Source organism: Falco peregrinus, chromosome 3 (assembly GCF_023634155.1).
Source record: "Falco peregrinus isolate bFalPer1 chromosome 3, bFalPer1.pri, whole genome shotgun sequence".
In the NCBI taxonomy this organism is placed as follows: domain Eukaryota; kingdom Metazoa; phylum Chordata; class Aves; order Falconiformes; family Falconidae; genus Falco; species Falco peregrinus.
Window position 1 is genome coordinate 37,867,559 of NC_073723.1, and position 11,012 is coordinate 37,878,570.

Here is an 11,012-nt window from a genome sequence, read left to right on the forward strand (position 1 = left end):
GTTGTATAATCAAATTCTTTTTCCCGTATAAAAAAGCCTCTTTTCCTGCATAATCAAATTCTCCTTAATTAGTGTATCTGGCTTTTATATGACTTTTCAAAATAATAAAGGAAATGTTTCCTTCCTAAGCTGATCCTTCAGGAGATTTAAAAGGGGGAAAAATAGGTTAATCAGCTGTAAATCGACATGGGTCTACTACCATAGGTTTCCACTGGTTTAGGATCTAATCCTAGCCAGACTGGTGTTCCTGGCCTTTGCATATCTTAGCCACTTAAATGCCTGACCACACACCACAGTGAGCCATTGCTATTTCCACTTTTATTTCTTCCACTGCATTAGAAAATACGGGCGTCCTCCTTCCACTGAACATCACTTTGTTAAATTACAATGATCTGCCCTACAGTTTTCTTGGCTGGAGGGCTGCCTCTTGGTGAATTTTGGAGAAGCTTTTAGCAAAAATCATTTCACTGTTTCTGGGAAGTTGACTAGGGTGAACTAAATAAGCACTTACTCTATTTGTCTGAAAGGCTCTATCACTTTGTGCCAGGAAATCATTCCTCATTTGAAAAACCTGCCCAGGCCTGGCTGTAGAATAAGTATTTGAAGTATGTGATTTCAGGATTCAGCCATGGCTGGGAGACATGTCCAAGCTTTACAGCCAATTTCTCTGAAGACACTTTGTGCTGGACATGACTAATTCCCATGGGCTGAGAGCGATGCTTCAAGGACTGCTCCTCCTGTTTCCTGTGGACCAGAGGAATGGTGGAAACTGGAAAAAGAAGAGGAAACAACTATCCTGTGGGCTTAATTCCTCCTCTTCTGGCCCCACAGAAGTGTGAAGGATTATCAGAAGGGCTGCATGAAGGAACAATAGCTGAATTTGCCTGATAGAAGAAACTGCCGAGAGCAGATGATTTAAAAAACAAATAAATAATTAAAAAAAAAGAAGGTAAAGTCAGTCAGGAGATGAGGGGGTGGGATGATTGAAACTGGACCAAGAATGAGGGTGACACAATGACTGACTGGATAATGAGACTGGGTTGAGAAAATGAGGGGATGGGTACCAAGGAAACAGATTGGGGCTGGAAATCAGTAGGTGGTGGGGAAGAAGCAGATGGAAAACTCTGATTAGGATAGCAGATTGTTCACAAGAAAGTTCAGAGTCATCTGGAAAAGAAACCTTCCTGACTGCTAGCTCAGACTTTCCTTTAATATGTAAATGACACTAAAAGACTAGAAAAATATTAGAGTAGCAGTTCAGGGACAGACTAAGGTCCATCTGATATAATATTCTGTTTCCAGGGTACTTTTTCTTAATGTTTTATTTTAATCTAGAAAATCATATCTGTGTATCTACATAGAAATGTACTATATGTAAATTTGTAATCTTTGTGTTGTAGATAACTCCTATTTGCTTCTCTAAATGCCTTGAATTTTCTACCAGGGTTCAGTATTTATTCTCAATATTGCAATTTTTTACCCTTGACAGTGCCGTTCACATCCTTTTTGCAGAAATCAGGATGCCAGCAGAGCCAAGACCTCTGGAACAGCATTGCCAAGCTACGCAAACTGATAATTACAATTCTGCAGAACGCTTAAAAGTACTTCTGTCATGTTTAAACCTGCTTTTCAGGCCTCCCACCACTAAAAGGTAAAATTCTTTACACTGTTAATCTAATGCAGTATGATTCCCTAAGTAAGATATTTCCCTTAATGTTTCACTGCAAAAAATGTGAATGCACTTCAGAATGGAATAACTTGAATCCTCAATGCAGATTAAAATAAATATCTTACTATTATTTTTCTTAAGAAGTTATTATTTATATTTTACTGGGAAAATAATGTTTAGAGGTAGATCATAGTTTCCACAGCAGGAAGCTATTTGCTTTGAGAACAAGTGTTCTGTTGACAAAGATTAAACATTTCTGTTTTTAAACCACAGTGAGCATGAGCTTCTTTCCTATCTACAACCTATAGTATTGAAAGCTCCTTGACTGCAGTTTTGACAGCATCAAAAAATATCTAAAAATTTCAAAAATATATTAGCTTAGAAGTAGTCTTTTATATTACATATACATAAATTGAATAAATGCCAGTACCTAGAGACAAAGACTGTATATTCAAGTGACTATAAACATGAATGCTGAGTGACATCGGTTGCTCTTTCTTTTCACATGAATGATGTAAGAAACAAATATACCAAAACAGTTAAATTTGATATTTAGTAAAGACTAATAAAATGGGTTACAGAAGTGAATTTCTCTTCCAAAAAAAATCTTTGAAAAATTATACAGCTTGATTCATGCATTCATTTTGAATTAAAAGATTTCCTAGGAGCACATGTTTCTTACAGTTTCATTCAGGTAACTGAAGGATTGGCAGTACAAAAATACTAGTAACCCAAAAAATTTAATTTTTGCTGCACTTTTAGATACAAATGTAGGCAAAAAATTTTTTGCACGTTTAACCTGGCTGTGGTCTCTACAGTCTTTTGAAAAGGAAAAAATAATAATAACAGTAATAACATTACACACTTCAGGGAGCCTTGCCAATGAAATCACATCGGGAGATCATCCTAGTGGAAACCAGAGGATGAATTTGAACAGGTGTGTATCAGAAATCTTAAGCCAAAAGGACAATTTATGTTTTCAATAACTTTAGAAAGGGTCAAAGACAGTATCAACATCAAAATGTATAGCTACCTAGACACTTACTGACTAATGAATATATTTAAATGTAAAAAAGCATCTAAGGGTACTTTAGCCAGCTTCAGATAAAGTATACTTTAGTTTAAGGTAAATTCTCAATTTGTAGACTTCTACACCAATAAGTAGTATAAAATATACACAGTTTGTTACTTTTTCTTTACCTAAAAGATTCCCTAAGGATTATGAGAACTGCCTGAAAAGCACGGAATGCTAATACAGCTTTAGAAGGTAAATTGCTCTGTTTCCTAATCTGATGAGCATGAATTTTTGCAGCTTCTCATATGTGAGAGCATTGCTACACATTTCCATGCAGTATGGAGCACAACCTTGAACCACAACTCTGAGGTTAGTACGTGAGAGTACCCCCATCTTAATGTAGAGAAAGTCAGGTCATAAAATGATTAAGGGACAAATCCAATAAAGGAGCTATATACCTAAAATTATATTTAGAAAAAATCAGGCTTCTACATTCAAAATACAGATTTTGCAAATTCCCACATGGCTGCAGAGAGAGCATGAAAATCCATAAATACCACAAATTGTGCTCTTCAGATTGGTGGTGTGTTATAGGGTGCTACATTTTTGTACGAGCAAGGGTGCCTCAGACTTGATATGTTTAATCCTCTAACACTGGGAAGTGGGTGTTCTTCAAACCCAGACCCTGTCCTCTGAAGAAATCTGTGTAGCCCATTACCTGACAGCATGTGGCACACGTAGATAGGACAGGGTCCTTCACAAATGCAGGAACAGCCACTGCTTTCTTTTAAAATGCAGGTGTGGGGAAACATTGCTGGCTGTCTTACTGCTGCCCTTTGGGACAGCTGTCTACAGTGACCCCCTTCGACAGGGAAATGCCAGAGCTGGGTTCTATCTCTTTCAGAAATGAGGGGATCCAAGCTGAAGGGTCTCAACTGCCACCCAAAGAAACTCAAGTTTTACTTTCTGCTCCCGAAACTGTTTCTATTTTGCTGTATCATGCAAAATCCAGTGATGATACCATACACCCAGGGTTTCCAGTTACTAGGAGGAGGTCATCCTTCCTCTTGTGTGCTCTCTTGTCCTCACTCCACCATGACGTTCTTCCTATAGGAGGGTGGAAAGAGGCCACAGCTTGGTGGCTCTGATGTTCTCTGCAGAGGCAGGACAAGCAGAGACAATCCAGCACCACACTCGGAGGCTAACCACCAGCTGTTTGACTGAAGGCCAGGAGTGCACCCATTGGCACCTCTTTTTCCTCCCACCATGATGGAGAAGATCGAAGCAGGGCTTCTCTGCAGGCATGGATGAAGCGCCCAAGGGATAGTTGAAGTCCCACAATTCCCCCCTGCATTTCTCTCTGGGTCAGTGAGTGGTGAGTACATTTACTCTGGGTAGACCTCATCAATGTGCTGTTCAACCATAAGCCACAGGTGACTCAGAGCTTTACTGACTCTGTCCTCGGTCACGTCCCTAAACTAAAGACCTGCTTGGGCAAAACTGGTGGAAAAAACCCCACCAAACCCCAGCAATCCTGTTTTGTGATTGTGTGCATGAAGGATCACAGTTTCTCCACACAATAACTGCTACAACATTGATGGGTTTTGTGTATTAGAATGATTGCATAAATTACAATTTATTTATGACCTTCCTGGATTAGACAGCTATACCTTCAAAAAAATAACATTTCTAAATGTATTCATCAAAGACTAAAGTTTTGTGTAGATGCTGTGCATCAGTTTAAAACTGCACATCTTGGCAGAAAGAGCTTAAATTCACTTCATTTGTTAAATTCTGTATTAGCAGACAGGAAAAAGAAAAACATAATAAGTGCAAAAGAAAATGAAATAATTACAGAGCAGCTTTGTATGCTGGTATTGCTTAGATACACAATGTCTTGAATATTTTGTTCCCAGGAGCCAGCATTTCTGCATTAGTCCATTTTCTTTTGACTGAGGATGCAGGTCTGTGCAGATTGAGGTCTCCAAAGCAGTTTTTTCTGGTTTTGAAAAGTGCTGAGCAACCAGAGCAACAGATACTGCCTGCACGGCAGTCATGGGTGCTCAGCACCTCGCAGGATTGAGGTATGTGTCCCAGGTAGAATTGCTGGCTGGTGTTCACAGGGGAACTCACATCTCCAAGTGGGATCAAGAGTAAGTATTTTTAAACTGAATGGAAACCAACAACTCAGACTGTATCCACATTATTCATAGCAGGAGGTGTGTAGCCTAGCAAGAACCATGAATACCAGCTGTACCTCCAAATCAGCTACCAATGTCTGTGTCCCCATGGGCTAAGGATCAGCTGATAGTCTTGAGGCCAGTGGCTGAACTCGGTTGGCTCCAATGAAGCAAGACTCATTTGCAAAGTTGACCCATCTACCATCCATTTTATGGATACTGCTGAAGAAGACACGTTCTCTACTAGCCACCTAATGACAGCAACACTTTTTGTTTATAAAGGTGACTTGCATGGAGAACTAACATTGGATTTTTGAAGGTAGTTACTGAGAATTAGGCAAGCACTGCTGGTTCACGATGTAACATTTGCTCCTTCTTAAAGCACTGGGCAGTACTAGTGAGGGTGCCAGGAAAAGGGCTTTGAAGCCTCACAACATAAGTTGAAAGGTAAATGTACTCAACATATATACAGCCTGGGGGGGAGCACACTCTGTGAGGAGACTTGTTGGAGGACATCACTTCCAGCTACGTTGTTGCCCACTGGTCACAGGGCTAGGAGCCACCCCCAGTCCCTTACGTTTGAACAGTGGCTTTCTTGCCACTTTTAGTGGCAAGCTTTTAGTGAGTTAATTTTCCAACTATGTCAATCATTTGAAGTGACACCATTTTAGGGTGCCTACTTGAAGACACCTAGGGCTTGATATTTTTCAGGAGTGCAGAACCTCTCTTGTTCCTTTTGACTATGCACTAATAAGGTAGTTAAATTAGACCTACATGAAAATGCTGCACAGGTGAAGCATTGCCCAGACCTACCTGTTGTGGGAACCCTCTGATGTCTGTGTTTCAGACTATACAGTAATGTCTACTTGTCACAGAAGGCTTTTAGGAGAATTAATTAGTTAATTTTGTATAGTCTTTGAAGGCTAAAATGCTATCTAAATATACTGCTGGATATGAGTGTCCATCTCTCTTCTGTAATGAGTTTTTTAAAAAATTAATGCTATTAATTTGAAAATGGAGAATTCTTTTCTAAAGAAATGAATATAAATGTCTCCTGAGAAAAAAATATAACCATGAGGTTACATTACACATGTATTTATAGTAAAAAATAGCTGCGCAAAATGTGATCTAGAGAAATGTACTATTGTAGTATAAATACAAAAGAAATTTTAAAAAAATCCAGGCTTCATTAATTAATTGAAGGAAATTAAAATTGACAAAATCAATATGAATGAATTACTGGAATACATTATTAAACAGGGAAGCCTTTAGTATAAATAGACCTTGTATTGGGACAAAGAGATGATGGAGGTGGATGTGAGAGAACATTTTGGAAGTGTTCAAGCTGCTGAAGTTTGTTTTTATTTCCTCAGCATATTATGGGATCTCTTCCACAAGATGATGGAATAGATGACACTCCATCCTCCCGCCTGTACACTTCACAGGATAAGTAAGGAACTGCTATGAGGCAATATAAATTCTTAGCCATAGGGACTGTATTAAAAATTATTACTGCCTCATTTCTCAATAGCAGGAAGAGTACTCTAAAAACAGGAAAAGAATGTGAAAAGGTGCTAATCTTTATTTCTCCAGTGAACTGTACTTGCCAGCGACTTTATATTAGCTTAGTAATCAAAATTGTCAGAAAAATAAACTAATTGGAATGTTTCTTCTGCTAGATCTTGACAAAATTTGGAACAATGGTGTCTCAGTCAAATCACATTTCTGCTAACATTATAAGACAATAAACTTTTCTGAATGTCTGCATTCATTCTCATCTTAAAGTAATTTCCTATTTGTCCATTCAGATACATAATCTTCTGACAGTTGAAAACAATTCAGTACTGGCTTGTGTTCATTTATTTATAAAAGTGAAATAATTGTATTTATTTATAAAAGAGAAATGTTAAAACCTTCTGCTAAAAACTGCATAGTATGGAAAGAAGCATGTTCAGTCCAAGTTCAGCCTGGTACTTAGCCATATGTTGTTTAACCTGAAGCTTGTTGCTGCCATTGATGTCCAGATGACTACTCATGTGCAGTTGTTGAAGATCAATCAAGTGTTTAAGTGCACTGGCAGATCAGAGGCAGATTGCTTACCCCTTTGCAGTAAAAAGGTCTAGTTAGTAAAATAATTGAACCAGTTAAACTCAACAATCATACACTTACTTATGACTTTATGTGTATGTTTACATACCAGATAAGCCAGTAATGTAGTACTCTGTTAATAGACAGGTTTAGCAGTGACATAACATCCATCAAGCTAAGTATGGAGGTCTGAGCTTGTAACTAATATGCAAATGACAAAGCAGAACAACTCTGAAGTACTTTCACAAGAGTTTAATCAGTCTTACTGAGATATGCAAAGAAGGCAGCATGGGGCTGCCTGAATTCCCCATACCCTCATAATCACAGCCATTTATCAGCTCACAGAAGTCATGACTATCTCAAAAGGAGTCTGAATTAAAATCCTTTTAACACATTATTAACACATATCCCATGTATTTCTGTTAAACAGCTTCCTATAAAATAAGAGCTGTAATTGGGACTCAGACTTTCTGTATGATAATTGTCTGAAGATGTTTTCATAATAAATATTATTTAAATTAAAAGTTTATCCAACCAGGTCCATGGCCTATGAGGTCTGTAGTGACCCCACCTGCAAAAGCTGCTGATTTATGTAACATACATCCTGTATGGCAGGGGGCATAAGATATGAAGGAGTCCATCCAGACAATCCAGATTTCATTTGGAAGATGGCATCAAGGGGAGGGTGCGATTTAAAAGCCTCCAGAATTTCTGTACAGTCATGTCATATGAAATTTTAAAATAAGATGCACAAATATAGATAATAGGGGTGTGTGTGTGTGTGTGCCTGGTACACATCATTCATATGCTATGTAAACTAAACAGAAAGAACTTCATGAACATCCAGAGTGTCCTGAGCTCCAGAAGTTCTTGTAGCTGTTGAAATTCCTGTGTAAACCAAAGGAGCTTTCCTTGAAAACCTTTTATTTAACAAAGCCTAGGAGAAAATGAGGCTTAATTTTGCCTTCTATGGCAGAATATATACACAGATTTAGCAAGGTATTTAGCATCTGCCTAACCTGAGTTATGTGAAGAACACTGTCCAAAGCCAGTAGGACTATTCACATGCTCAAACTCAAAGACACCTGCTAAGTGCCTTGCTGGACCAGGGCCAGAAACATAACAGTGGGCCAGCTTAAGCTGATTAGAAATGTTCTGTTGGCTTCAGTGGCAGCAGGATCTGGCTTTTATTGCCACTTTGCAAAATACGGTGCTCAACAGGGGAAAAAAATCAGGCACTGTAGTCCTTTCAGTGGTCTATTGGGTTAAGCTTGAGTACAAAACAAATGCAGCTTAGTTAGCACTAACTGGAAATGTGTGTGACTGAGAACGCATCTGTTTTTCCGTATGAAATTAAAATTTGTTGCCTTGAAGAAACTCTTGAAATAAAGTGGCTTATTCTAATAGGCTGTGTAGATCCCAATTTTCTCTACAAATAAATATAACAAGGAAGAATAAAGTCGAAAGAAATGGTGAAAAGGATCCTCAGCCTCTGTGAGTTTAAGGAGGGAAGACACTTTTAATAATATATTTTCCATTTTTTAATTGAATGCCATTGTAACTAGTATTTTTAGAACCCCCAGCCAGGTAGTTACATTGCTTTTTATGGTTCGTGTATGTAGCTTGTTAATCAGGTATTAATAGGCAAACTGGTGTGACACAGCCAGTTTGTCTCTGGGCAAACCTAACGATTCCAGGCATCTCTCTGGCTGCAGAAACCTTTATATTTATGTGCTGCGAGATCATTAACTGTAGGCCGATGAGCCCTTTACTTCCCTAGTGACAGAATTCCTACCAGAGCCTTCTGCAGCGATAAGTCTCCGACTGACTACAAATTATCAATACTGATTACCAGATTGCTGCAGTGGGGAGGGGACGGCGTGCTCGGCACTGCAGGGCTGGCCAGGCTCCCACAGCCCTTGTCTCCCTCCTCTATTTGCGTCTACAGCTGCCTCATGCCTCCTTCCCAGGGGTGCCATGGCCAGGTTAAAACGCTTGCAATCCATGCCGATTATTCCTCAGGAGTGGAACATCAGCATTCATGGAAATAAATGTATAAAGCAGCAGCAGTTACAGCCAATGCCGGGAGAATTTGGTGTAACTTTGTGTAACGTGATTAGGAGCGGTAACAGAGTCCGCACGGAATGGGAATCAGAATGGGATTTGCTTCTTGGGGGCGCGTAATAATTGTGTCGGAGCTCTCCATCCTTATTTTGTGGGATTTGTGTGTGCGTGACTTTAATGGTGAATGATTGTGTAAACTAGAATTTGAATGCATCAAGCATAGAACCTGCCTCACTCTCCCCCCCCCCCCCAAAAAAAAAAAGAAAAAGAAAGAAAATTAAAAAAAAAGAATAATCAAGGAGCAATATGGTCTGGATGCTTTCAGCAGCCTGACACCACGGCTGTTCTCTCCCTCCCACACCCTTCCAGTGCGATTTTCCGCTCCCCCACCCACCCCGCCAGCCTCCCTCGAACAAAGGGGCCGGGGCCGGGCTGCTGCCGCCCGTCGCGCCGGCCGCCGGCGCCAGGACAAGGGACCCGCGGGCGCGGGGCTCCCCGGGGCCGCGGCTGCGGCGGGTACCGCGCAGCGCCCCCGCCCCGCCCCGCCCCGCCCCGCCCGGCCGCTCCCCGGGGCCCAGGGGGGGGCGGCGAGCCGCGGCGGCGGGGCGTAGGGTGCGGCTGCTGCCCGGGGAAGCGGGGTGGGGGGGCCGCGGGGGGTGGGAGGATGCTTGGCTTGATCTGAAAAACGCACGGTAACAGCAGCCCTGCAAGCTGCCCCCGGGGAGCGAAAACCAGTGGGAACTGGTGGAAAACACCAGCTATGCGCGGTGCGGTGACCTACTTCAGCCGCCCCCCCGGCGGACTGCAGGTGCGGGCAGCGGGCAAGCGGCGGCTCCTTGCGGCCCCCCCGCAGCCCCTTGCGCCGGCTGGGCGCGGCCGGCCCGCAGTGCGCGCCGCCGCAGGTGCCCGCCCCGCCGCAGCCCCCTCGCCGGCACCGCGGCCCCGGTGCCGGCCTGACCCCCCCGGTGCCGGGTCTCCCTAGGTGGTGCCTCCCCGTCTCCCTCGCCTCTTCTCCCCCCTCACCCCCCCGCGGGTCGCGGCTCGTTTCAGAAGCAGCGGGGAGCGCTGGCCCCGGCCAACGGGGGCTACGGGAGCGGCAGGAGGCGTGTGATAGCAGGGGTAACTTTCCAAAATTCGTATCCTTTTTTTTTTTTCTTTTTTCTTTTTTCTTTTCTTCTCCCTTTTAAATGCCGCAATCTATATATTCATATTTAAAATAATGAAAGCCGTTTCAAAATTAGGCTGTGCTTATGTGCCGACAACCCCCACGCCCACCCCCCCCCCCAGCAAATAATTAATCTGATCTCGGGACGTTAAAAAAGCCCCGGGATCCCGCACCCCCTCCCTTTTTTTCTAATCCAAGAAATTAAAAATATGTTTAGCGTTGTCTTGATTTTTTTCCAAAATTCAGGCACACTGAGAAGATCACCCAGTGTAGGCAACGGTCCTAGGAAATAGTGGCCTTGGTAGTGGCTGAAGAAAAAGAGATGCGGTTTCTTACCCATTGCTGTTTTAGCCATGGTGGGATGTGCAGGCTCTCAGAGGCGGTGAAGGCAAAGGGGTCCAGCTACAGCAGTGGAGAGAGGGAGAGAAGACTGAATAAGGCACTGAGTCAGCAGAGTGGGGCTGTGCGAGAGAAGGAGCAAGAGGCAGGAGCCCATGAATAATTATCGCTCCTCTACCCAAGCAGATTGGCTCTAGAGGTCCCCTGACATGACTCCTGCAGAGCCAGAATCTCCGGGCATTAAATATTGATCCACCAATGGTGCTGGAGTACAAAGTGCCAGAATGCAGTTTGAAATGGAAATCAGTCCTTGAATACCTTTCCCCCCTTGGTCTGGCTTTAATAGTACATTCCATGTCAAATGTTTTATGTCTTACATGAAAAAAGCCTATTGGTGTTGAAGGCTCTGCTGTTGCTACCTGTAAAACATGCACAGATTCATTTTAACACATTTTATCCCAAAGATATGACCAAAAAAAAACAACAAAGGAC

The 11,012-nt window shown here is 42.1% G+C and overlaps 1 protein-coding gene across 1 annotated transcript in view; it reads right to left on the bottom strand.

The window, feature by feature from the left end:
• The window catches only part of STMN2 (stathmin 2), a 41,322-nt gene extending 30,512 nt beyond the window's left edge, over nt 1–10,810 (bottom strand). Inside the window, exon 1 of the mRNA XM_005241134.4 lies at nt 10,518–10,810. Within this exon, the coding sequence (XP_005241191.1) occupies nt 10,518–10,536 (19 nt within the window). The 5' untranslated portion in view covers nt 10,537–10,810. The remainder of the gene's footprint in view (nt 1–10,517) is intronic.
• Nucleotides 10,811–11,012: the final 202 nt, after the last annotated feature.